The sequence below is a fragment of the Cyprinodon variegatus genome, unplaced genomic scaffold, assembly GCF_000732505.1.
Source record: "Cyprinodon variegatus isolate N-32 unplaced genomic scaffold, C_variegatus-1.0 Scaffold491, whole genome shotgun sequence".
Lineage (NCBI taxonomy): Eukaryota > Metazoa > Chordata > Actinopteri > Cyprinodontiformes > Cyprinodontidae > Cyprinodon > Cyprinodon variegatus.
Genome location: NW_015150944.1, coordinates 79,069 through 106,593, shown reverse-complemented (window position 1 = coordinate 106,593; position 27,525 = coordinate 79,069). Strand labels below are relative to the sequence as shown.

The 27,525-nt window shown below is 37.7% G+C and overlaps 2 protein-coding genes across 3 annotated transcripts in view; one reads left to right on the top strand and one right to left on the bottom strand.

The window, feature by feature from the left end:
* The window catches only part of acad11 (acyl-CoA dehydrogenase family member 11), a 35,423-nt gene that overhangs the window by 6,076 nt on the left and 1,822 nt on the right, over positions 1-27,525 (top strand). For both annotated transcript variants that reach the window (XM_015390290.1, XM_015390291.1), the window contains 16 exons: positions 4,038-4,199; positions 4,296-4,460; positions 4,544-4,685; positions 4,803-4,927; positions 5,430-5,536; positions 5,786-5,897; positions 6,282-6,359; positions 6,531-6,669; positions 8,105-8,212; positions 10,457-10,555; positions 24,837-24,906; positions 26,137-26,222; positions 26,317-26,388; positions 26,569-26,723; positions 26,803-26,919; positions 27,186-27,295. In XM_015390290.1, coding sequence (XP_015245776.1) covers positions 4,038-4,199; positions 4,296-4,460; positions 4,544-4,685; positions 4,803-4,927; positions 5,430-5,536; positions 5,786-5,897; positions 6,282-6,359; positions 6,531-6,669; positions 8,105-8,212; positions 10,457-10,555; positions 24,837-24,906; positions 26,137-26,222; positions 26,317-26,388; positions 26,569-26,723; positions 26,803-26,919; positions 27,186-27,295 — 1,847 coding nt within the window. The remainder of the gene's footprint in view (positions 1-4,037; positions 4,200-4,295; positions 4,461-4,543; positions 4,686-4,802; positions 4,928-5,429; positions 5,537-5,785; positions 5,898-6,281; positions 6,360-6,530; positions 6,670-8,104; positions 8,213-10,456; positions 10,556-24,836; positions 24,907-26,136; positions 26,223-26,316; positions 26,389-26,568; positions 26,724-26,802; positions 26,920-27,185; positions 27,296-27,525) is intronic.
* Positions 15,338-20,552, bottom strand: ackr4 (atypical chemokine receptor 4). The gene is made up of 2 exons (XM_015390294.1): positions 20,381-20,552; positions 15,338-17,815 (listed from the first exon to the last, which is right to left on the bottom strand). Exon 2 carries the CDS (start codon positions 17,808-17,810, stop codon positions 16,698-16,700), a length of 1,113 nt encoding a protein of 370 aa, XP_015245780.1. The 5' UTR covers positions 17,811-17,815; positions 20,381-20,552; the 3' UTR covers positions 15,338-16,697.

Below are 27,525 nucleotides of genomic sequence, written 5' to 3'. Positions count from 1 at the left end.
GCCTCTATCCAATAAAGGCCTGGACCGCGATGCACTTGAGTGAAATAAAGGCCCGGGCCTATATTAGAGAATTTACGGTATTTACATGTATATAAATAATATGTTTGCAAAGGGATTCATAATTGATATGAAAACAGCAAACTTTGTGCTGGATCTGGTTCATCCTTAAGGTGTTCAATAAGGGATGGTCCGGATGCGATTCAGGTCAGTCAAGTTTCTACACACCAAACTGTATCCAGTTGCAGTCATGGAAGTTAATGGGAAACCCAACTCTATTGACTTGATCGAGTGCCAAATATATCCAATGACAGGATAAACTTATTTTGTCCACTTGATCTTTAAAATGGGCTCAGTTAGCTCAGGAGAAACAAAAACAACCAAGCTTGTGTACAAACATGAAGTCTCACTTTAAAATAAATTGTATGTGTGTGTGCACTTTTTATTTTATAAAGTTACTCACTTACGGTATAGAGATTCTCAGATACGGGTTATTTAAGGCCATTACAGATTATTTTGACATGAGTTTAACCGATCCCCAATATGTGCTGCCGATATTTATGAGTTCATTCTTAGAGCCGATATTTCTTTTGCTCCCTCCATTTACACAATACAAATGAAACAATGATAACAAATGTAACAAAAATCTTAATTTAAATAAAAATGCCAATGCTGCCGACTGTACTCAAACTTTCCAAGCTGGGCCCCTCTTTTTATTACAAGAAAGTTTTTCCATCCCCTCAATCTCTAATCCGGCTCTAACCTTTTCAAGAGTTGAAAATTCTGCAGCAGTTAATGAAATATTGCCATGAAATTAACTAGAATCTACCTTAAATTGCTAAAAATTCTACTTTTAAAGTGCTGTTATTCAAACTTTAGCTTTTTTTCTACTGTGTAAGAGAATTCAACCTGGCTATCAATAAACAAATAAATAAAACCATCTCAAATTGGATAATTTATTCTATTAATTTCTACTACATCTCCTCCATTTACACTACACCACCCCTAGGGGGCGTGCCATTTGAGAACCACAACCCTAATGAATAAGCCAAGGCATACTTACAGTATGTCAGCCAATTCAGATAAAGGAAAACCTTTTCGACCAAAAACATCAGCTGGGCTCCATTGATCTCTGGTAGGGTGAAATAGAAACAGAGATACTCCCTAATAATATAACACTTGGTAAAGTAAAAGATGCAGTAAAGTTACTCCTGAAAGTACATTTTGCTTAAAAAAGTTACTCAAGTAAATGTAACTAATTACCACTCCCCTCTACGGCAGAGAAAGTTAAACTATTGAGGAATGTTTATTTTATTTGCAGTTTTTACAATTCCTACACAGGTTATTTTTTGTCGGGTGAAATCATAGTCCGAACATGCAGACGGCTCAACTAAACGCAGTTTTCACCTGACATCTCAGCAAACAGAAATTAAGGAGTTAATTATGGAAAGATGGAGAGCTTAAAAACATTGACCTTCAGCTTCTCCCATCAGAAACGTTGTTGTTTATTCTATTGTGCTCTTCGTCTATGTCATAGAAAGGTGTTAAAAGCATTTTTTCTGCTTTGTCGGACATGTTTTCTATTTTCCGGCTGTTTCGGACAGCAGCAGTTTTTGTGGCTGTATCTTCTTCTTTCATATTGGTTAAGAGTATCAGTTTACTGTCTGTTTGATAGATATAGTAGCTTAGTGCGCTGCTTGCCTACCAATATGGCCATTTAATGATGTGGATCACTCCTGTTTTCTGACACATGGGAACTAATCTATACCCACATCAGAAGTTGCCTAATGAGCAAATTGAGTCAATTTATGTTTAATTTACAGTCAGTTAAAATGTGATTCTTGTGAAGACCTCTGAGATTTGTTCAAGAACACAAGAAGGGGAAGAAAAAAAACAGGATAATGGAGAACAAAGGCTGCAGCAGCCAGGCCACGGGTCACACTGTGGAGTTTTAGCTGGGTTAGGTTATAGCAGATACGTTTTATTGATTGCTGATGAACAGGCTTTTGTTGAACTGCAATAATCAGAATCAGTTGTGCTGAAGCAGGTAAATCTCTGAAACCTGCAGGACAGCGGCCCACAAAGACCGACTTGGGGTATCCCTGGGTTATAGGGGTAACATCCCAGATGGTGAACATTTGCCGGAGTCCTTCTCATCACCAGGCCTGTCACCATAACATTTTCTAGACAATAAATAATCGCAGAAATTATTTTAAAAACAGTAATATTCTCATAGTGACTGAATCCAAATGATCTCTCAGTGTCACTCTCACATTTGTCTCTGGAAACTTCCCTCTGTTTTTGTTTACCAAATCTGAGTATTTCTCTAGTTTCAAGATAACTGTGTTGATTTTTGCTCCTTCCCCTCCATAAGGCGCAGGCTGTCTGGATAGATATTAAGATAATTTAGGAGGTGATCCTGCTGATGATGCCAACATCATATCCTATCTATTATATCCTAATGTTGTTAAGGGGAATAAAGAACCATTCTAGAGCACTTTGCACTAACCCTACAGTAAGCTTGTAGACGTTTCACCCCAAGGCTTTCAGTCTTTTAAAGCTTGCTTCTCAAAATTCCACTGTTGCAGGATTATACTGTAACTTTTTATGAAAAATGCATACATGAACCAGCATGCTGGCTGCAACTGCTGCATCTTTCTCTACGTTTCAGTTTAATGACAACCCACCTCAAGCATTTTACCGCCAGCTTGTGGCCTGGAGTGAGAAATCTTAAATCTGTGATTTAAAGTTTTATGCTTCTGCGATTTGAAAACTGCATTTTGTTAAATTGTGATTATACTTCAAATGCAATTAATTTCCCTGCCCCAATTCTAACTGAACCTTTTGAATGAAATCCGTCCATGTGTGGTTTGTTGTGCTTCCATTGTGGCTGTGCACCAAACATGGTAGAACCAAATGGCTTTTATTCCCGTATTTTCAAGCTCCATGTGTGGGATCTCATACAAGTTTAGAAAATCATCTGACAATTTTAAAATCTTGCCTTTTGAACCAGGCTTTTTTCAGGCTCCCATGCTACAGTTGCTACGGTAAGGAAACGATAAGGGGAGGGGTGAGGGAAACCCTGTCATCCAGACTCTTTAGTAATAGAGGGAGACGAGAAAAACAGAAAAAACATGCTAACATACATTTTTTAACTCATTTGTAATTGATAATGCCATTCATTTTTATTATGTGATTAATTAAATTATTGTTTATTGAGATAGGTCTACTTCTCACATTCATTAACAAAAAGAGAACCAAACAACTGTAACCCTCCAAAGGCATGGCTAACAGGCCTACTGTATGTTACTCTGGAGGAGCTGCAGAGATAGAAAATCAAGTGGGAGATGTTTTTTTGTGTTTGTTTTTTTTAAATAAAAACTAATGAATTTGCATGCCAGAAATTAGTTTATGATTATTTACAAGAAACTGTTAGATGTCCTGTTTGCAACAAATCAGGTAGGGAACACCTCAAACATGTGAAAGAAGATTCCCTGGATGGAACAGATCTAAATATCAAATAAGAGCTAAAAGGCAAAAACCTTGTGAGTGTTGGAAAACTTTCATCCTCTGTATAGTCTATCTCTACCAAATAAGTCATAGGGTAGAGAAAGGTTTGGAGGTTGGTTAGCTTTACTGCAGGACAATGACCCTAAACTTACAGCAAGAGCGACGGTGAGATTCTTCAAAGCAAATCATGAATCAGAGATCAAAATTTTAATATATATGTTCAAAATTTCCTGCCCTCAACACAGAATTCTGCTTTGAACAATAATGGGCCCAAATGTCTTTTTCTTTTAGATGTTCTGTTATTAAAAACAGAAGTGGTTCTTTACGATTATGCACTGCTTTATGTTGGTTTAAAGGGTAAAAATCCAATTTAATACACCAAGGGTTTTACTTGGGATGTGACAAAATGGCAAAATATTCAAGGGGGTCAATATTTTTTGAGTTTATTGTATCTATCCCACATCAAAATGCTGTTTTTGTTTTATGTTCCCCAGTGGTTTTTATGTAATTAATTTATTTTTGTTGAGCAGGGCCGCATATTCAGGGATTTACGGCTTCCTGGGATGAGTCCAGCTGAAAGGACGGCTGTGTATGCCGCCGCGGTGGAACTCCTGGCTAAGCTGCATTCCCTGGACTTAAAGTCACTGAAGCTGGAAGGCTTCGGAAAGGGGCCGGGATACTGCAAAAGACAAGTTAGTACATCACTATGCACACATGACATCCTTCTTTTTTCTCTTACTTCTGTGCTCAAGTTAAAAGAAATAAAAACATTGGATTTATTTTTGAAGGTATCCACCTGGACGAAGCAGTACACAGCATCGGCCCACAGGGACATTCCAGCAATGAACGAGCTCTCTGATTGGCTGATGAGCAACTTGCCAGATAAAGATGATGAGGTCACTCTGGTCCACGGAGATTTCAGGCTTGACAACTTGATATTCCACCCAACTGAGGTCAGATTTCCAGTAGAGTCATTCTGACTACATGCCTGCATTTTTTAGATATTACTAGACAATCCGGTCGTTTATCTAATAAGGCTCGGGTGTTGGCGTTGCTGGACTGGGAGCTGTCCACCACTGGGAACCCTCTAGCAGACCTGGCCTACTTTCTCATGCCTCTCTACTGGCCCCAAGATCTCAACATTACAAACTCTATTGGCAGCCTTAAAGGAATAGAAGGTTTTGCCTCCTCTAAATATGTATTACAAGCTTGTCATGATTATAATAATTAACAGATTGATTTAAAAAAAAATAATTATAAGTCAACATTTATGTGTCATTTTTTTTTCTGTGCAGGTATTCCGTCTGCTGATGACCTGATCTCCATTTACAGCAGATGTCGGGGGATCCCATCAGGCTCTTTGCCTCAGCTGAATTTCTACCTGGCTCTATCTCTTTTTAAAATGGCTGCCATCGCTCAGGTTTTTCTCCACTCAGCTGAACAAACATGTTTGAATTTTTGAAAGTTTGATGTCCTGTACTAGAAGAATTCATTTTTTTCTATTAATTTGTTTGGTTTTCCTTCCTTTTTTTTTTAAATATCCAGTTATGCATTGCTTTTAGTTTTTTTTTTTTTTTTTACAGATGAGGATTAATCTCTCACATCACATCCACATAATTGTATGTATTTTATCATAGTGCAATAAGTCTTTATTTATCATCATAAAAGAAAAAAACAATACACAAATTGAAAAGGTTTGTCATGCATTTGTTACTACAGACCCACATTTTCACTGTTGAATAATGTCTTCACTCTATCTGACCTTTAGCCTCTCAGCCACATCATGACACTTATTATAAAATCCTACCACATTATTGCATCCAAGAAGTGTGTAATCCTACACACGCTCTTATTTGACATTTTTTACACTCTAGTCTTTCAAATAAAAAGTTTTCTGTTTTTTTTCTCTTCTCCTTTATCAGGGTGTCTATGCTCGGTACCTGCTGGGTAACGCCAGCGCGCCTGATGCAGGCCTGTTTGACCAGAATGTTGAGCCCTTGGCTAAAATAGCCCTGCAGCTTGCCAAAAGGTTTGTTACTCTTACTCTAAATTAAATGAACAGTTCTTCATTTCACTGATTTCAAAGTTACGATTTGATGAGATCAAGTAAATAAAAATCCACAGATGGCTGGCAGTAAAACATCCAGCGCTTTTTTTGTTATTGTACTGATTGAGTCCACCTGCTGAGTGAACTTTAGCAGTTGGAATTTGGCACCCAGCTGTTTCTCTTAGCGTATCCTGCCAACGTTTCACATGTTTCCGATGTGTTTCCTGCCAGCCCTCTCACAGGTCCCTCAAAAGCCGGACTCTTTCTGCAGACAGCTAAAGGCCAGGCTGTGCTCCAGCAGGTTAAAGACTTTATGCGGCAGAACGTGCTTCCTGCTCAGCAGGTCAGTGCCAAGTGCTCCCAGAGGGACAGAGGAGATTTCATTAGTTCAGACGGAAGGTTAACTTTGACACAGAAGGATTATACAGTCCGGTTCACCCACACAACACGGATGACGTAATCACACGGAGAAAAACAATGAGGCTGTTGATGATTTGGGGTTTTATGCACGCAGAAACCTCACAGTTGGCTGAAGTTCACTGAAATTTTACTGACTTGCCTCTTTTTATTGAGAGAAAGCTGGACACACCAAAACAAACTAACAAATTGCTGTTTAATACGTAAGTGTGTTTACTGTTTGTGAGAAGTCTCACTAATGAGAGAGAATCAATATTGGAGGAATTTTCTTTTCTTTTTATCTGAATATAATTGTTGCTTATTTCCACAGGAAGTAGCAGAGTATTACACTAAACACGCAGCGTCTCCTCTGAGGTGGCACACCCCAAAAATAATAGAGGAGCTAAAGGTAGGCTGGAGGAAAATCAGTCCTTATCACCTGATCCTAGTGTCAGTTACTGAAGTAAAAAAACTAGAGATCATTTGTCCTGCTCTGGCTAATCGAAATCAACCGTCAACTTTTAGATGATTAATATTTATGTCTTTCTTCTTTAACTCCTGATGTCATTCTGGGATTTAGGAGAAAGCCAAGAAGGCCGGGCTGTGGAACCTGTTCCTGCCTGCAGTCAGTGGACTCTCTCAGTTAGATTATGCCTACATTGCAGAAGAAACGGGCCGCTGCCTCTTTGCTCCTGATGTCTTTAACTGCCAGGCTCCTGGTAAAAAAAAAAAAAAAGTTCTATTGTAGGTTGATATTTAGGTCTTGTTGCAGCTAGGATTTATTTAAGACAAAAGGTGGTTTTTCTTCCTGTCATAAAATTTTTATCATAGTTCATCCATTTAACTCCATTTTATCACAGTAAAACTCCACATACAGAATCATATGAAGGCAGCACAAAATTAAGCATAATTGTGGAATAGAAGGAAAATTATACATGATTTTCAAAATCTTAAAAATATTTGATCTACCTAAATCAATTTGTTACAGAAAAAGCTTTTTATTTTATGTTTTGCACATTTGAGTATTAGGGGCAACTGTTGATAAAAGAATAATATATGCCTACAAAGGAATCCATCTCCTGCATGTTTACAGAAAAATAAAAACCTGAGTGCCCATGATTTAAAGTACAAATTTAAGATATTACAAAGAAAATATTCTTTGACATTTGAAATAATCAAGAAAACAAATCGAGAAATAATAAAATGTGACATATTACACTTTATGTGATACAAAATAGTCCAAGTTAAGCATTTTCAAATGTAGTAGTTTTTAATTAAGAGTTAACATATATTTCCGGCTAACACAGCTACGCCTAAAAGCCTCCTCAAAGTTTCATTTGTGTTGCAGCAAGTGTAATATATCAAACATCGATCATATTAATAATACATTTGAGTTTTTTTTTTACAGTTTTTTTTACTTTAAAAATGTTAGAACATTTCCTGGTTTTAATATCGTACATTTAGGCCTTTCATCATGCAAAAACTCAAGTTTCTTCTGACATATTAAAGCCTTTTTGATACAGGGAATATGCTTCCAAATGGTATAACCAATTTTCTTTTTCCTTTTATTTAATGTGTTTATGTTTATGCATTTAGCAGATAGGCACAATGTTAAAATAAGGTAGGCATTAGCATGAAGGATGTTGCCTAAGGAACCAAACAGGCAGCTCATGCCCTCCAATGGAGACTTATCACTTGAGCTAGTCAGCCTTTCATCCATGAAGGCCCCAATGCTCAGTCATAATTTTCGCTGTTCTTCTTTGCTAATTTCCTCTAGCTCAGTCAGATTGGATGAAGAGAATCTGGTATTAACAAGTTTTTGGCTTTGCAAAACCAAAAATTTGGTTTATTTAAATTTAGGTCCAAAAGTTCTAAAAAAGTAAAACTTAAAACTTGATGCTAGAACCACCTCCAAAAAATCAGATAAAATCCCAAACAATTCATTGACTCTCACGGAAGTAACTCTCAAAAATACAAAAAAACTTTTAATTTTGCACATAACCACATTTTTTTCTACATCACTAGCCTCATATTATGCAGAATTTGGCAAAATTAAAAACTCAAACCTCAAGAATTGCCGCCTGAAAGCAGCTTCCTCAGAAACTTCTAAAGCAGTAAATTTCCCAATAACACAATGATGATATTTCTCCACAGACACAGGAAACATGGAGGTGCTCCATATGTTTGGCACCGAGGAGCAGAAGAAGAAGTGGCTGGAGCCTTTACTCAGCGGAGAAATCCGATCCTGCTTCTGCATGACAGGTACTATTATGATCAGCCATTTCTTGGATGAATAAAATCATGTATGCAATGGCAAAATAATCTGGTATTTAAAAAAAATTTAAAATAACCACTTCATAACGGTTGATAAAATATTAAAGAATGCTGTAAGTGCATTTAAAGTAAATCATTCAGGTTTTCTGATCACAGGAGGATAGTTTGAAGCAGCTTTTCTCCTTTAGGATCCATTACTGGCTGATTTCAAATCTGTTACTGACAGTTTGTTTTTGTGCAAATTCCTTCTTAGTCACAGAAGGGAGAAAGAATTTGGATTTTTGTTTAGTTTGCTTGAGACTATTACAAAAATACCATCGGTTAAATAGCTAAGTTAAACCAAACTCACCAACAAGCTTTGTGCTTACTTATGTGTGTTTTTGCAGCTACAGACGTGGAATATGTGGATGCAGGCGTCACTTATTGCTGCTGATCTCAGAGCTGAACGGTTTAGAGTTCCTGTTTTACCTGCTTATCATGGTGGTCAATTTTATGTAGAATAATTGCAACTAGAATAAACTTGCTAGATTTCCTAAACTGATGCAGAGTATATGTGAGATTTAACAGATTTGTCGTAAAAAATTGTGACTAAAACATTAGTGCAGTTAGAAATTGGACAACTTTCAGATTGTTTAAATTCCAGAAGATCGAATCTGTTTGTCTGGACCGACTCTGCACTGACACTTGAAAAACAGCGCCCCATTCCATCCTATATTTCTTCTCTTCATGGGTCTCATTCCAAAGGTTCAGGGGGTTAGTCACACATATTTTTAAACTTCAGCCTTGACGTTAAAAAGAAAATGTCGGCTACCAAAGCAGAGGTAAATCAAATATTTGTGTGAGAGGGGAACGTGCTGTGAAGGGTTAGGATTTTCCTCTAAATGGAAAACCACAGATTTTTTTTTTTACACGAATCTTCACCGTGAGAATAACCATTTCCAGATTATAGTTCAGTTATTCCCCCCTTCTTTTAATTCCTTTTATAATTATAGTGTTGCAGACCCTCCCTTGCAGAACCATTCACACCCCTTCAACCTTTTACAGCCTTTAGTTACTTCATAGCCATAAATTTAGATTTATTTGATTTAGATTTTATGTGATCTCCATCAGAAAGAAGTGCATAATTGTGACGTAAAAGACAACACATACATATTTTTTTTAACCTTTTTTCATCAATTAAAAATGAAAAGTGTGGCATGTATTTGTATTCACCCCTTTTTACTTGAATCCTTCTATATAAACCACATCTGTGGGTAATTTGATCTCAGCATATATCCACTTATTCTGTGAAGGGCCTTATAGAAATAACATAAAACACCAGTATTACCCCATTGTGGGACAATAAAGGGATTTTCTATTTCTAAATGGCATCACAGAGACACAGGAACAGGTGAGGGATGAAGTTAATATCGCAGTTGGGTTATATAAAAAGAAAAAAGAAATTCCAGGGTCTGAACATCTTGATGAGCTCTGTTTAATCCATCATCCCGAACTGAAATACAGCTGCAACCTAACAGTTAGCTAAGCTGAAGATGAAAAGCATTGCTTATAGAAACAACCAAAGCATTTGTATTAACTGTAGAGGAGCTGCAGAAGTCCAGGGAAAAAGCTTGAAAGGGTGTGAAATATTTTTATAACACGCTTATTTATCAAGCAAGGCATGAACCTGGATGTTCAGGTTTACTCATGGAAAGAAGACTGTTTTGATGTTTCCTTCACCCTTTCTTCTCTGGATTATGTCGGATGGATTCCTGGGAATGTTGTGGTCTGAAGTCAGCCAGGTTAGGCTCCTTTCCGCTGCTACTGGTCTATGCTGTGAATCAGCCACCAAAAGCCAACATCCACAAACAGAGAGATCTGAATCATCCTCCCTGTTTTTCACCCCTGTTCTTCCAAAGCTGCCTGGAAATGGCATCAAGCTGCTAAGCAATGATTAAACAGGGTTCGAAACATCCCTGGTGTTTTTATAAACACAGGGGTGTTTTTTTTCTTCTTTTGTTTATTTTTTCCTGGGGGGGGGGGTTAATTAACCCACCAGATGGCGTGGAAACAGAAACCTCTATCTTTTGCTGGTAAACCATTTACATTTTGGGTTCTGCTTTATGTTTTTATTTATATTAATGCTTAACTGCGGTTTAAGCAGGGATCGGAGGATAAAAAACAGACACGGTACAAATGGAAAATTCTCTGGGCGTCTCATTGACTCATTCTCTTCTAAACTATTCTCACCAGAGCCTGACGTAGCTTCCAGTGACGCAGCAAACATGGAGTGCAGTCTCCAAAGGGACAAAAACACCTACATCCTAAATGGCAAAAAGTGGTGGAGCAGTGGTGAGTGATTAGATCCATCCTACTAAAAGCTTTCTTTCTTCTTAACGGTGCAACATGTACTCAGAGAGCTTAAAACCTAATAAATCCTAAGGAAGTAGCTTTATTGAGAGCATTAAAGCTTATTTGAGAGTTTTTATATAAGTAGAACAAACCCATAAAACAAGAGCATCTTTTTAAAATGAGAAACCTGTAAATGGAACGTCTAGCGCACAGTGTGTCCCTAAAAGGGCCACTTTATATGTAAACAAGATCTCATGCCAGCAGAGGCCTAAAGAGATGCATATGAACCCAAACTGCTCACATATGGGCAATAAAATCATGAAAATGACTCATACAGTACGTATTATATAACGTAAACACATTTTAATGAGCTTAAAAGTGTTCAATGTGGGACTTTTAGTGAAAAACAGGGTTTTAGTTTGCCAGACGACTGACAATGGTATAAGGTCATAGATTCCAGCTGTAATACTAAATCTTTTTGTCAGAATATATATTTCACCTCTGAAAAGAGCCATTTATAGGATTAAGTTCAGTTTGAAGGAAAACAAAAGATGGAAGGCGTCATGTTTAATCGCTGAATGTTAAAAAAACCTAAAATCTCATTCTTTATCCGCCTGTGGTTTATTTTAATTTATCCATTTTCTATGTAACAATTTAGTCTGTATTTGCCTTAAAAACGGACGCATTTGAGAATATATTATTAATTATAACACTGAATAAAAACTTTAACAGTACATATATCTAAAAGGAGGAGAAATCAAAGTAGAACGATATGAAATATGTTTAGCAGCACCTATGAATAAAACCACATGGAAACATTACAGTTAGAGCCAAATATGATGAGCTTATCTAACCTAAGCAAAGTACAAGACCTTTCAAATTTTTAAACATCCCACAACACACAGTTAAATCAAAGAAAATAGAACCTGCAATAAACCTGTTTTTATTCAGGAGGTACTGAAATCCAATGTCATGAAATGTTTTTATTTTTTATTTTAATACTACGTTAGTTCAACTGATTAATATTTAAAACATTTTACTGTTTCATTGTCTGAAACGTTTTATGAAACAGCCAATTTATTCATCCTGCTTCCCGGATGAATGGATATGATGTGACACACAGGAATCTATTTCTGAGCCACTTCTCAAAACAGGAAAGATCACAGCACATTTATTAACAAATGCAACAACACTGCTGCTTTAGTTTGACTGTTTCTTATTTGATTATTTAATTTTTACTCTGATGAACTGGTTTAAATCATTTCCCTACATGAATGTTTGCATTCTTTAAAAACTTTTGGGTGTTGAACTCATAACCTGCTTGTCTGATTATTCTGAGCTGGTAGCATAGTTATCAACAGTTAGAGCTGCAACTTCACTTGACCTTTCACAATAAAAGCTATAAATATGTCATATTTTGAAATCTTTATAAAACTTGCAGCATCTTTTCTGCTTGAAAAAAATGCAGCTTTGTTGCTGGATGGATTATTGAATATTTCCTCATTCAATAAACAGAAGTTGATAAACTTATTGTTAAGAGCTGTGAAAAGAATCTGTTAGCACCATTATAACTGGAAAAAGTGCAACATGCAAGTGTTTTTCTCCAGCCTGCCTTTTATTGAAGCCGATGTCTGTTAATCCTCATAAGTCAGGAAATTGCTGCCAGAAAATAGCTACTGGCTCAAACTTGCCAGTCGAGTGGCAATTAAAGTTTAAAACAACAGCAACTGTGGCTAACTAGGCTGGATGAGAACCACACATTTCTCACAACCACACACAGAGAGGAAGACGTTTACATTTTTTTCGAAAGCGCACTCAACAGAGTGGCATCCTAGCAACGCAGAGCTTCCATAGCAACCATACGATGCTATCTATTGCCATCTTGTCATTTAAAAGGTGTGTCAGAAAAATCGTTCTCTGTTTTTCCATCTTGAATGTAAATATAGGGTTTGCAGAAGCTATTTGGACTTTTAAATCCCAGAAATGACAGAAAACGGTTTCTTTTTTTACTGTGAATGCTATTCCTTTGTTTTTCTTTATAAATGTGCTTAACATTAGAACTTTACTCTCATTATCAGGCTAAGAATTATCTGTTTTTGTGTATTCTGATTTGCACTTGAAGTCTTCTGTCCCATGGATTTCCTCTTTCTCTTTGCGGTTGTTCTACATTAACATTCACATCTGCATTGAAGCTCTTTTCCTTGGATTTTATATGTCCTGCAATGGAAAGAATCTTGTGATTTCTTTAGCCAGCATGAGAATATCTTCCTGTTAACAGGAAGAATGTGGGTGTGCTGACTCCCGGTTCCTCTCCCTTTCTCTGCAACCTGTGGTCTCTGCTCTCCACACGTAATTCAAAAAATGGAAGTATTGTTGTATTCTCCCTCTCTCTATGAGTCATGATCTAAACTTGAACTGTCAGAATTTACAAGGAAGGAAAAAATAACAAGTGAAACTTGTCAGGTTTGTTGTAATGGGATGCGTTTCCAGGGTAATCCTACAATGGTGGAGTCAATGTTTCCAGGAATCGATCCCGGTTCCTCACGACATGGGTGTTTTCCAGTATAATGGTTAAGATGTTAGGAGATTTGGGGAAAGCTTTGGTTTGTTTGCTGAGTATATTTTTTGCTGTAATGAAATGAAAAGAAATGAAGTTCAGTGATCAGAATTATTGTTTATCATCTCCGAGCACCATTATTGCCATAGAAGTACCCTCCCAGGATGAGACTTTCCAAACCAAATGTTCTGCAAAAAAATGCAGCTTTTTTTTACCTTGACCTTTTCCCGTAAAGCTGTTAAACATGGTTTGTAAATAAAAGGGCGCATAGAGGTTGACAGTGCAGCTCAGCAGTGTAGAAGCTATATTCTTCTATCCCTGGGCATGATGATGCACTCAAATTAGTTCTAGACTCTCTATCTCTTATTTCTACTGTCTTTAGAAGGGTAGAGCTTTTTCCATATTTTCTCTATTTAAAACAGTAGATTTTTGCTGAAGCCTTTTTTCTGGAGGAATGGGGCAAAAACACTCATCAGGAAAAACAGAATCACACATTGCTGTTATGTTCAATCCCTTGAATCCCTCAAGTCAAACAAGTTTTTGAATGAGTCATTTCTTTTGGAATCTCTACCGCCTTTTGATTTAACTCCAGCTTCAGTTTTTATATTATACACTTTTATGTTTTAAGAGGTGAAGCGACTCACAGTGGTGCTTTTTTTTATTACATGGAAACAAAATGTTTTGTTTTGTTTTTTTTTCTCAAAATTTTCTGAACAACGTCAACTGTTTTTATTTGAGATGCCTTCAGGGAAAACTTCACAGAGCCACCTTTAAAGTTAAAGTTGGATATGTATTGGCCTAAATGTCTAGTAACTCTGCTCATCTAGACCCATCCAGAGTAGAATTTTTGTCAATTCTTTGCAAAATCGCAATCAAGCAGTCAGCATGGATGGAGAGCACCAGAGTACATATAATTTTATATCTTGCTGCAAGTTTTAGGTTAGATTTGAGTCTGGGAAATTTTATTGCATGAAATTGAAGCCAAGTTATGCCTCTGACTGGTTGTTGAGTCTGTAAAACCCAGACTATCTTCTGTCGCCGTCCTAAAGAATGGCATCCCAACAACATACTGCTGCCAACAAAAAATCCCATCTGATCTTCCTAATGTTTTCTGTTTGCCTCATAATGTCTGGCAAACTTTAATTACTTTAATTTTTTGCGTCTAGTTTCCATCAGAGGCTTCTTTTAACTTAAGCTGTGGATGTCTATCAGTACCAAGAGCTACCATGCGCCTCTGCTCTGATTCTCTCAATATGGCATGGCTCTGTGCTGTTAAGTTTTTGTCATATGGTTTTCATTTTTAGGGGATGGATTAAACGGTTCTCTTTAAGGTATTCAGAGGTAGGGATCCTGCTTTTTAACAAGCTTCCTCCCTACCTGCTTGCTGTGTTTTTTGTTTTTTGTGATGCTGTTTTTTTTTCATCAATGTTAACTAATAATCCATGCCTCACTTTTCAATTCCATTTACTTATATAGTGCCAATTCATGACACATGTCATCTCAATGCACTTTACAGCGACAATTCAACTGGATCATACAGTCAGACTGGTAAACTGTTTTATATCTAAGGAAAACCAACTGATTGCATCAACTCATTTACTCTGCAGCAATCCCTCACACCAATCACGCATGCAGCAACGGGAAAGAGGAAAAACTCTCTTTTAATGGAAAGAAACCTCAGCCAGAACCAGGATCAGCGCGATCGGCCATCTGCCGAGGCTAACTGGGGTTCAAGGAGAATCAATGACCTCTATCTTAGAAAAGGTAGTGGTAAACTAGCACCGCTGGTGGCTCTGTCTAGAGAAGAAACAACCAAGCAGATGAGCTCAGAGGCAGTTTCATCTTAAATGAATGAAAGAGCACATACAGTAAAAGCTGAGCACTTAGCTATGTCTAGGAGAGAAACGGGAATAAGCACTGAAAAACTCCTTTTCTTTCTCTTCCCAGTTATATATCACGTTGTGGTTGGAGTTTGACAACTTTTCAAAAACAGCAGGCATTATTATTTTAGCAAGTTTTTATGCCTCCATTCACGTAGCGTTCTTTTACCTACTGGTTCTGTTTCTGGATGTGCACACAGCTTAGGCTTGGAAAAAAAAAAGTCAGACTCTAAACATCTGTCTGTGATGTGAGACGCATCATGCTTTAAAGCTTTAGATTGGAGTCAGGTGGAGTTATGGCTATTAAACACCTCAAAAAACACCAAACAGATCCGTATCTGTTGGTAGTATCAGTGGGGGATCTAAAGAGATAACTTTGCCAAAATAAGCTGAAACTTCATTACTGTCGTGCGAAGAGGCTTAAACAAACAGTTAAGTGCTGGACTGTTGCCAACCAGCACAATAAGCCAAGTTTTGATGTGTTTTAGGGATAGCCTGGCATTATGTCGCATGAAGATTTTATAAAAAATAAAATATCTAGTGGGAGGGTATTTTCTACTGCAAATCATTCATTCTTTCAACTTTATTTTATTGAAATAAACAAATATAAATGGATGAAAAACAGCGGTTAAACTTTAAGCTCCTCTAAGGAAAATACAACTTTGCTGTTTACTACTCTGATAGCATGGAGGGGTCCTTCCTGCTGCGAGCTGTCCTGTCTTTACTTGCCAAATGTTTTCCGACTCAATGGGTCACCCACTGTGCAACCGAGCCATCTGTCATCCCCAACCCAAAGCCGCAGGATGTGATGAAATGCGACGCAGATGAGCTTTTGGAAGACAGAGTTGATTGTAAAGTTGGATCTGAGTTTCTGTGAACGGCTCCCCTGAGCAGTGAGAGGTTCAGCTGTGTTTAATTGGAGCAGATTCATGTTGCTGGAGGCTTTGTTCTTTTATTTAAGAAAATACATTATTTATACAAAATAACATAGCTTAGTGCATATAACATTACTTTACATAGTATTTAGCCTATGAGTTGATATGTGTGGCTACTTGTTTCTAGCTTGTTGTATGATAGTTAATACATGGACATATATATCAAGTAAAAATAGGCATGAGTTATGCTTACATGCAGTGACAGACAGTTATATTGGTACATGTGGAAATAATGTGCAAGAAGCCTTAGGATATATTCATTTTTTATCGCAGTAGGTTCGTCACAGGAAAGGTTTTAATAAAAAACTGTTTTGACGATATTAAGATTAGGATTCTGGTTTTCTTTTTATTATTTGTCATTTAGAAAAGTCTTAAGAGTAACTTGCAAACAGATAAATATAGATTTCAGTTTCCTCCTGCCGCATGTCTTTGTGCAACAGACTTAACACAAAGCCAATCTGGTTATGTGTTCTTTAAAATGAAAGCTTTCTGTTTGGTTCAGTATATTTAGATTTCTATTTGTTTAGATGAAAAATAAATGAATAAAAAAAAAGAAGAATGTTTATTTTCAAAATAAGACTATTTTGATCAAATTATATCGATTTTGAGATATGTATTCCCTTTTTACGGTATGAAAATAGCTCAAATAAAAGCTTTTCGCTTGTGTTTTTGTTTGAAAATATGCAACTTTAATCATTGATGCATTTCTTGGAAGGCTTTTTGCACATATTTACCAATAAAGATTGTTGGCACATGTTCATGATGTAGTCTTAGATAGTGAAGGTGCTGGTGTCCTGGTCCTCCGAACCAGACTGAGATTGGTTGTGACTCGGTGAGTGGAGTGCGATCTCCACCGCAGGCTCTTCGTTGACTTGTCTTGAGTGTCCTCCAAGTCTCTGTCCAAGGTGCTTGGCAGCCTTCAGGACATGTCCTCTGAAGGAAGACCCGATGAAGGCGTAGAGGAGGGGGTTGATGCAGGCGTGGGAGAGTGCCAGGCTCTCCGTCACCTGGCGAGCGCGGTCCAAGCCCTTGCTGACTTCGCAGTCCGTGACGAGGTGGTAGATGATGTCCATGGCTTTACAAAGCTTTACTATGTTGTAGGGCAGTTGGGTGAGCAGGAAAACGGCAACAACAGCGAGGAGGACCCGCAGGGCTCGCCACTTGCGTTCTCTACGAACCCCGGCAGCCTTAGCTAGTGCCCTGCCTATTAACGAGTAGCAGACCACCATGACCAGGAAAGGAAGAAGGAATCGAAGGATCACCTCCATCAGTTCCAGGGCAGCTTTTGCAGGTCGCGCCATACTGGGTGGGTAGCTGGCAGTGCAGCTGGTTCGATGATGGGATATCTTCACTGTGGAGAAGATAAGTTCAGGAAGGCCAAAGAAGCTGGCCAAAGCCCACAGCACAGCGCACACAAGGAGCCATTGCCTTCTCATTCGTGTGCTTGTCCCAGTTCTGCCCATAGGGTTTTGGGCTACTGCCCGATAGCGATCCAAACTTATGCACGCCAGCAGAAGCATACCACAGCTGAAGTTGGTGCTGTAGAGGAAGGAGGTTAGCTTGCAAGCCACCTGGCCCAGCTTCCAGCCGTGGACGGCATCCGCAGCCCAGAACGGCAGGGTGAAGAGTAGCAGCAGGTCCGATATGGCCAGGTTGAGGATGCACATATCAGTCAAGGTTCGCATTCTCAACCGGGACGTGTAGACTACCACTACCAGGGCATTCCCCGCTAGGCCCACCACCAAAGCCAGGGCGTAGATAATGGGAAGGAAGACACTGCCGAAAAAACGCACTGATTCTTTCTCACACACGCTGTGTTCGTAGTCGTAATCATATGAATCGTTGAAATTCCCGTCCAAATCCTCACTGTAGAAGTCCTCCATATTTCCTGCATAGTAAAAGAGAAGATGGGTTTGAAATTGCATTTATTTGAAGATCAGAACATTTTACTCTGCCTTTAAATACAAAAGTCCAAAAAACAGAAATGATTTTTGGAGAGCAGAATGAACATTTGCTCTCCAACATCTTAGTTTTACATTCCACTGCTTGTATCAGGACTCAGCTGAAATATGGGACACATGCAAATCCTGCTCATGAAGTAATTTGCAGTGTTAACTTGATTCAGGATAAAGCCTATCCAAATTTCTTAAATATAAAAACCCAGGATATTCAGATATTTACCCCAGACCTTATTGTGAATTCTCAACTATCCCACTTTTTTAAAATGGCAACAGATGAACAACACTTTTCTGATTTCTACCTGCAACAACAAAAAACATTGGAAAACCTTCTCACTTTGTTGGCCTTTTAAATTAGTAACCCAGTTTTCTCCACGGAGAAGTCAGTGGTTTAAATGTAGCAAAATTCGAAAATATAATAATAGGAAGGGAAAACTTTTGTGAGTCACTGGAAGCGGATAAACGTGAAATGGGAGTTGTGTTCAAAGGAAACTTCCCGGCTTAAGATCAGACTTGAAAAGCATCTAATTAGCCTTTGAATTTCCTTCGTTTACATGCAGAGAGGGATGCTATTTGATCTGCAAACTTCAGGAAGTGGCAGCTTCTGATTTAGTGAGGCTTTAATTGAAATAAGAACTCGCAATAGATCAGTCATTTTCTTTACAAGCTCTGCAGTGCAAGCTGCTGTGCAAGCAGGTAATGTCTAGTTAACGTTATTTATGGCGGCATATTTATAGCTCTGTTTACCAAGCAGTTTAACTTGTTTTTTTTTGTTTTTTTCCTGTATATGTCATTATGTAATACATGCAGGAGTTGAAACAAGAACAACAGCAAATTTGTGAAGCAATGAATGAAGATGAAACATACTCTTCTTTTTTTTTTTTTCTTTTTTTTTTCTCTCTCCACTCTTTAAATTCAGGATGTTGGTTCTGCTGGATGTGTTTGAGCTGCTCCAGCCGGAACATCCCCCTAATCTGAGTCATATTTGTTGTGATGTCACTGTCCGCTCTCTAGTTTACTGCATGGAAAGGCCAGTGCTGTGTATACATGAGCAAAGCTGTGCGAGGAAGAGTCTTTCTGCCTCAAACGTAAAAGTCTTTAAATCCTTTAAGGCCTTTGTCGTTTTTTTTTTATGCACTGATTTTCTGAGAGCATGATCTTTTGTTTGTGTCTTTAAATTGAATTTCTGCTGTTCTTTTTGAAGGTGTCTTGCAATTTAGATCCTTTTGGTTGAAAACTATGAACCATAGAGGACCAGAAATGCCAAATGTATTGATTGTTATTGGAAAAAAACAGAACAAACGCATGTTCTATTTAACAACAAAAAAAGAAAATTTTTTTTTTTTAGTTAGGAAGAGTAATGGTTGGGATTGCGTTCAACTAATTTGATTTAGTCAAATTGGAGTTAAGAACCTGTACAACCCAAAGGCAAAGCACGTTACTAGACTAATGACATAATCCCTGCGGGATAATTTGTTGAGGTAACAGGAATGGTTTTTTATTACAAAATGTGCAAGGTTATGTTACATAATGAATTAAAATATTAGGTGTGGTACGAGTGTCAGCAACGGCAACAGATGTTCAGTGGAATCATGAAAAAAATGCCAGGTATTCACCACTGTCAACAGATGCTTGTCACTTGTAACAAGCTGGAACATGCTTTATTTATTCATAGTGCCTGTTTTAGTCTTCACAATCAAAATAAAGAACAATTATGAAATATTCAAAAGGTGTTTTTAAAACGGAATTGGTTTTTTATTAAGTTTCCCATATATTTCTTTCAAATACTACATTATTTTGCCTTAGATGCATACACGTAGGCTTTTAAAAGGAATAAATAACCTTGTTACTGCTTACTAGTGCAATAAGTGTCATTGTTATGCATTAACTTTCATCCTAAAATTTAGATTAGATTTTTGATTCTATTTGTTTGCATTTGCATCAACCATTTATGCTGAAACATGAAACGGAGATATCTCATTTCATCCTTGGATAAACACTGTTTTCTGACTAAATAATCAAGCTTCTCTCTATTGGGAAGCAGTTGTTGCTTGTGTAAAGGCTTTAGAAATAAAATCATAGTCATCTAAGTCACCGCATGCAATCTATGGTTATTGATGTTCAAATAAAATACACATTTTTGTGTTTTCATTTGGCTCTGAATTTTTTTTTTTTACAAATGGGAAAACACTGAGCCTCCTTTTCAAGCTCTATTTGTGAAGTAATAATAACCAAGCAAACATATTGTGACTTCACTCTAGCTTAATAACGTCATAAAACCTCGAAAGTAGGACTTTGACTTTAAGTCTAACCTATAAGGAAAACGCTTCCCTATTTGAATAAAAACAAGGTGCACTTCTCTGCTAAACCGTATGTGAGGAACTTAGAGGATTTTTTTAAATTCCTAACATACAGTCTAAACTAGCAGAATCCAGGGTTGACATTATAACTGTGCCAGCCCAAAGTGTTTGGTAACAGAAAATATAAAGCCTTACCTGCAAACTTCAAATGTTTTTCCAGATATTGCCAAAGGTTAGGATAATCCTGTGTAAAGTGCACAAAAACTGTAGTTGTGGGTTCCTAAGGAGGCACGTTTTTGTTTTTCTCCTGGACTGAAATGACTAATCTGTGCCTCTCAAACAGTCCTCCTCCCTTCACTGCCGGCATGGGAAGTGTGTCCCTTCTCCACGTAGCTCTGAACACATTATGCATGTGTGTGGGTGTGTGTGTGTGTGTGTGTGTGTGTGTGTGTGTGTGTGTGTCACTTCCAGAATGCTTGGTTTACATGACTAAGTATTCCTCTATTTTTGTTTATTGGTCTGTGTAAATCCTATAAATCCTATTGCAGAGATAATGATGTTTTTTTTTTTTTCTCTATTTGTTTAGTCTGTTAAATGATATGAAAGAAATGGCTTCTTTGATTTCTGTCACGTGTTTTTTCCACAGGGCAAAGGCTGCCCATTGTGGCTTTTCTGTGTTTGTAAAGATTTGAGGTCACATGTGATGAATCCTTTCCTGTTCTAAAAAACTGTTTATATCAGTCACTGAAGTAATTGTATTGCACATCAATATTTACTCAATGTGCGTGTTATCTCTGAGAAGATTAGGCCCACGGTGGGGTGGGCAGGTTCTGTTACATAGTTTTCTTTATTCATTTCATGAATCATGATTCATTTTTTATTCAGGAAGCACCTAACGGTCATTAAGTCGATAGGAGATTCTATGACAATATTACTGAAGCTTAGTAAAACACTGCAATATATCAGGAGTTTCAAGGAAGGTTTTTTTAGTGGAATTCTGACTTGAAAGTTGGATAGGAGGTATTCAAATAATAATAATATGGCTATATAATGGAGAAATTCACCTCTGCATTTAACCCATCCCCTTGGGGATCAGTGGGCTGCCACTGTGCGATGCCTGGGGAGCAGTCAGGGGTTAATGGTCTTGCTCAGGGACCCAGAGTGCAGGCTGTGGGCATCAAACCGGGTACTGGCAAACTTCTCAGAGCACAAGCGCACTGCTCTAACCACTAAAGGTGGAGATGCCTTTGGATCTATCAGCTTCTAACATCAGGACCACCAGGATGGATATGGGTGCCTTGTGTTGACCCAGTTTCATTTTAAAGCATGTTGAATCCAAGTCATCAAAGGACAGCTTAGAATCAATGCTTTGTTGTTCTATCATAACCCTGTTAGAAGGTATTCACACTGTTTCAGAATATATTTGGACAGTGAATTGGACCCGGTATACAAGGTATGCTTTTATGTGGGTGAGATAGGGCTGCAACAGAATGAAAACCAGGTGAAACAAAAACTTTTCCACTTGAGGAGTTTTTGGTAGAGCATATTGACATATGAAAACGTTTTTCTAAGTGGGTTTCTCTGTCTCTATGCTCCAGTTAATGATTAATCGATCGATCAGTAATCGATTAATTTGAATAAATAGTTTCAGCCCTACGCTGAGATGCTTGAATTCACAGAGAGGATGGGGATGAAAATGATGATCAAGAGGAGACTGGATTAGTTATAATCCATATTGCCATAGCAATAACAAAAATATCACTATTAAATAGTTTCCTGATATCCATTTGGGAAATGTTCTTATTAGTGTTGCACATGACCATGTCAGCAAAACATTAAAAACATTGAATTATAAGTTGAATAATTGAATGTGAAGTGTACAAGTGTTTCTCAACTAGACTCTGCCGGCAGAGCCGCTTCCTTCTGAAGGTTTATATATAGAAAAAATAAGCAACATGGAATGTTTTGGTGTCGCTCCTAGACTCTGGAATGTCCTTTTTCATTCCACTGTGGATGGGGACACGTTAGGGCATGATCACTTGAGATCGTCGTCCATGTGACTTAAGTAAGGGTTTAAGGGAAAATTGAACCTGTATTGGAGCCAAACAGGCTTTCATAGAAGTGGTTTATGGGGTGGAGCAGTTTGTATATTTTGTGTTTGTGGTAACAAGGCTGGTATGATCAGTTAATTTTTGTTTGACTTCTTTACAGTCTGTTTGGCGACTACACATCTGTCAGAAGGAATTGGTTAAAAGAGTTCGCAGGCTGTCCTGCTGTGATTATCATGCTGGGTTTTTCATTAAACGCTCATGTCTCAATGTCTTTTCCTGTCTGGCGACCATATGTCTTGTCCTTAGGGGACAGTTTTTCCAGCTGGACAAAAATTTCAGCAGGAAGTCAGAACCATCAGTCCACACCATGTGTACATTAGGCTTCATGGGCGTGACCTGAGGTGGACTTCTACCCAAGGAAATTCCTAAGTAATCTGTTTTGGGACGGAGTGGGGGGGCCTCGATCAGCAGTTTTGTATAATGCCTCAGAAACTTAAAAATTAAGAATCAGCAAAAAGCAACTTTAATTCTTTTCTTTTTTTTGTTAATGTGTCTAAGAGTCTGGAAACTGAAAAACCACAACAATAACACAAAAAGATTAGAAAACAGAGAAATTCTGCCACATGTCGGGAACTACAATACCAATAATAACATTGGGATCAAATGGTAAACTAAAGAAATACAATCTTTCTTGCATTTTTGTCAAACCTCCAACTTTGATGTACTTTCTGCTGATCTGTGATAGGCCTACAAAAAGGCGTAATTCAGTTCAGTTTCATTTATTTACATAGTGCTGATTAACAGCATGTCATTTCTAAGCACCTTACAGAATCTATTCATTCAAATCATACAGTTTGATTAAAACATTTTATTTAAAGCTGATTGATTTAAATCCAGTATTCGCTTCTCCTGGATGAAGGTGTTGGGATGGTGGACAGACGTTAGCATGATGTTGTTGACTTCCCAGGAATCCGTCATACAGAGAATGCACGTAGAGACAGTGGGAAAGAAAACTCCTCTTTAACAGCATAATCTGGCTCAGTGTTAACGGCCTTCTGCCACATCTGTGTTCAAGTCTCTTGATATGCGTTTCTACCAGATTTGCTCATCTAAAGGTTGTCATTTGCAAAACTAGAACAAGCTCATCCAGATGATATAGACATTCTGTAGCTTTCCACCCAACACAGCATTCTGTTTTTGTAGTAACCAACCATACAGTAGCACCTTCTCCTATACGTTTGCTGTGTCCCATGTTGTGCTGCAAATAACGATTATTTTGTAAATCGATTAATCTGTTATTTTTCGAGTAATCGATCGATAACCTGATAGCCAAAAGGTTCCTTAAAGACTTTGTAACGACATCAAAGCAGGAGAAACTAAAACTTTTCCACTTGAGGAGTTCTGGATAGAGCATATTTAAAGACAAAAAAGTTTTTTATCTTAAATGCAAAAATGTATATATTTTTTTTATTGTTGCTCAAGGTGGGTTGCTCTGCCAGCTAAGGGAATGTTTGAGAGACTCTATACTCAAGATAGTGATTAATAGATTACTAAATAAGTTGACAATTATTTCAGTAATAAATTATGATTAATCTAATTAATTGTTTCAGCCCTAGTCTTACGCATAGCTTATGGCAACTATAAATGGTGCTTCTACTTATTTTCATCCTCCCATAAAAGTCAGATTAGTAGAATGTAGGGCTTTAACTAATGATTATTATGCTAATAGATTTGGCTGGAGATTTTTTTTTTTTAATTATGCAGTTATCAGAGGGAAAAACTTTTCTTTTTTTTTTTACAGAATGAAACTAGGTGAAACAAAAAAAGTTTTCACTTACCGGTAGATACAACATATTGATGGACGAAAATATATTTTTAAAATAAATTTTTTTTCTATTTATATATTTTTTAAATTTTGGTAAAATTTCTGCTCTAAGTGGGTTGCTCTGTCAGTTAAAGGCATGTTCTAGTGTCTCTATACTCCAGCTAACGATTAATCGATTATTAAATTATTGACGATTATTTAACTAATCGATTAACTTTAATTAATCTGATACATTTTTTCAGCCCTAGTGGAATGTAAAACTGAGTGTCCTGTGACAGATTCTCCAACCTGAGCTGTGAATCGACACTAACGATCCCAATGAATTGCTTTATAGTTTTTGGCTGTAATATAAAAAAAAAACTGTTAAAATAATAGGTCAAGCTGTAACACATAGTATATTGCCCTCTAGTGGCAGTACTAAGTTGAAGTTTTAGTTTTTTTATTTTATTTTTTTTTTATTATTATTTTGCATAAGGAAAAGAAGCAGTTTTGCTTCATATCAAACAAACATGGTCTGTTTCCAATAACCAGCTAAAAGCCTGAAAGAATCCAACTGCGGAAATGTAAATCAACCTGTGGCTTTTCCCGCTGTCGGCCCGTTAATCTCTCTCGAGCGCCAATTCAACATCAGCACTTCCCAGGGAATAACAGGCTCTGTTTCCTGGTATATTCAGGTCATGCAGCGGTTGACAGAACCGGGGGGTGGAATCTTAATTAGATTCACCACTGTGTTGCAGCTGAACATAAATACAGGATTTGTGCTTTTGGTTCTCAGGTGCAGGCAGTGCCAAATGTAAAGTTGCCATTGTGATGTGCAGAAGCAGCTCTGATGTTCATCCAAACAGGTCAGTGGTGATGTGACCCCTTCCTTCATGATCAGTTTGCTTATATGGCAGATTTTAATTTGTAACAGTACAAATAAATCTGATAAATTCAGCGTCCTTATGTCAGGGACTAACTCAAGGCAAGCAGGTCCAGTTGAGTTTTAAGAAATGATACAAATTCCATTTAATCCTACCTAATCACATTCATATAGTCCAACCCACGTCTAAATAAAAAGCAAACCTCTCTATCCAAGAAAGTCAACGAATTGAGCAGCAGAGCCTGTCTCTGGATGTTGGGCTCCTAGCTACAATCTGGGGTGAGCAAAAAAAAAAAAGAGAGGAAAAACACAGAAATTATGAATAAAGAATACTTTCAATGCAATAAACGAAGAGCTCCATTCAGGGAAGAGACACAGCTAAACATGGCGTACTTTCAAAGAATGGGTTAAGTAGCACCAGAAGTGTCTTTTTTTATTGAAAATGATCTAGAAATAAGTACCAATTTCTTAAATTAAGTGTATTTAACCTTAATTTCAGCAGGTAAATAAGATGATTTGCTAATGGAATTAGTATTTTTTTCTCCTAAAATAAGATAATCGGATAATATGCACTTGAAATAAGACAATGCAATTGTTTTTTCTTATTTTAAATGTAACTCGTCTTGTTCCATTGCAAAGTGTCTCATTTACCTCCTCAATTCAAGATAAAAAGCACTTATTAAAACTAAAAAGGACTTATTTAAATTTCAATGTTTTGCAGTGGCAGAAGCACAGAATTAAAAGAGACAAAAAGTAAAATAAACATGGCCTCCTGTACCACATTTTTCAATATATTGTGAAATAATACTAGCTTGTTTGTATATCATTTCCCCATAGAGACCAAAACATCCTCCAATGTTGTTATAGCTGAAATAAACTTTGCCTGGTGACCGTTTACTCCTTTTTAAACAGTCACATTTTAACAACAAACTCCTGTGTTTACCTGCATGCTTCTGTCATAGAAACATGCAGGTAAAACAGCCCTCATGGATTTAATCTCTCCTGTCTCTACAAGTATTAATGGAACCAAAATCCATTAAGTCACACCCAAGACATTAAATATACTTCCAAGTTTCTGACACACGCCCTCCGTTTTCTGGCTGACAACGGATTCACTTAGTCACCAGCAGTAATGGCTGCAACACTGACTATATTCTGATTGATCAACTCATTTATTTTGGGCAAATATTATTACTTTACTTTTGTTTCTTAGGCATGTTCAGCACAGCATGATTCTTGTACCCATGGACACACCCGGTGTAAAGCTCATCCGGCCGCTCACAGTGTTCGGATCTGATGGTAGGTCCTTTCCTACTAAATCTGCTTCCTGTGTTCCTCCCCTATTGGCAACCTAAATCTGGCTGTTTATTGATTCTCTTTTGTTTCTTTCTAGATGCCATCCATGGTGGCCACTTTGAGGTGCACTTTCAAAATGTGCGTGTTCCGGTGTCCAACATGATCCTGGGTAAGAAGCTTCATTTCTCTGTCCCTTTTAATAATAAACAGGAGGGACACTGTCTCAGGTCTGAGAAACTGATTTGCTTTATTTCCGCTATTAAAACTGAAAAAGTGAGATCATTATAGTCATTATAGTAGCTTCCTTCCCCTGTGAACGTGATCTTATTCCTCATATGTTTCCCTCCAGGTGAGGGCAGAGGGTTTGAGATCGCTCAGAGGCGTCTGGGACCAGGCAGGCTGCACCACTGTATGCGAGCCGTTGGCTTGGCCGAGCAGGCGCTGGAACTGCTGTGTCAGCGCGCTGCTTCCCGGAGAGCCTTTGGGAAAAACCTTTACCAGCATGTGAGGGAATCGGAGCCTTTACTTCTACTGTCCGCTCAAAGAAACAGATTAAATGATCCAGTTTTTCTGATGTTTTAAGGAGGTTATCGCCCACTGGATTGCAGAGTGTCGTCTGATGATTGAGCAGACCCGCTTGCTAACCCTCTCTGCTGCTCATGCCTTGGATACTACAGGCAGCAGAGCTGCTCGCAAACAGGTAACGCTAGAAAAGGATTGCGTAGATGTTGGATGGCACAGCAATATAGTAGTGGTTATGTCCATGCTTTGTTTCCTATATTTTCAACTGGTTTTCTAATTTAGAATTCAATTCAATTTATTTATATAGCGCCAATTCACAACACAAATCATCTCAAGGCACTTTACAGTTAAACCAGATCATACAGTCAAATTGATTCAAAAAGAAGAGTCTGTATGTAAAATCAGATTAGTTGTGTAGTGTCATTTTCTCTGTCTCTGTTCTAGATCGCAATGATCAAGGTGGCAGCAGCCAGGATGGTCTGTAAGGTGGTGGACTGTGCCATCCAGGTTCATGGAGGCGCAGGAGTGTCAGGAGACGTCCCTCTAGCACAGATGTAAGTTTGTTTTTTTACAGGAGCGTTAAAATTCAGGTGAATTCAAGATTAAAATATCAATGAAAATGTTTTACAGTATCTGTATTAATAATGTAACATTTTGTCATTCTATGTGTTTGATTAAAACCTATAGCTGAAGCAGACCCAACTTTTTTTTTTTCAGGAAAACAGGTTTATATTATAGAAATACAACATTTTTTAAATTAGGTATGTTTCATCCTAAATGATCA

What these genes read in the sequence shown, in the direction of transcription:
- ackr4 (XM_015390294.1), bottom strand. Translation starts at nt 17,810, where the DNA reads ATGGAGGACTTCTACAGTGAGGATTTGGACGGGAATTTCAACGATTCA.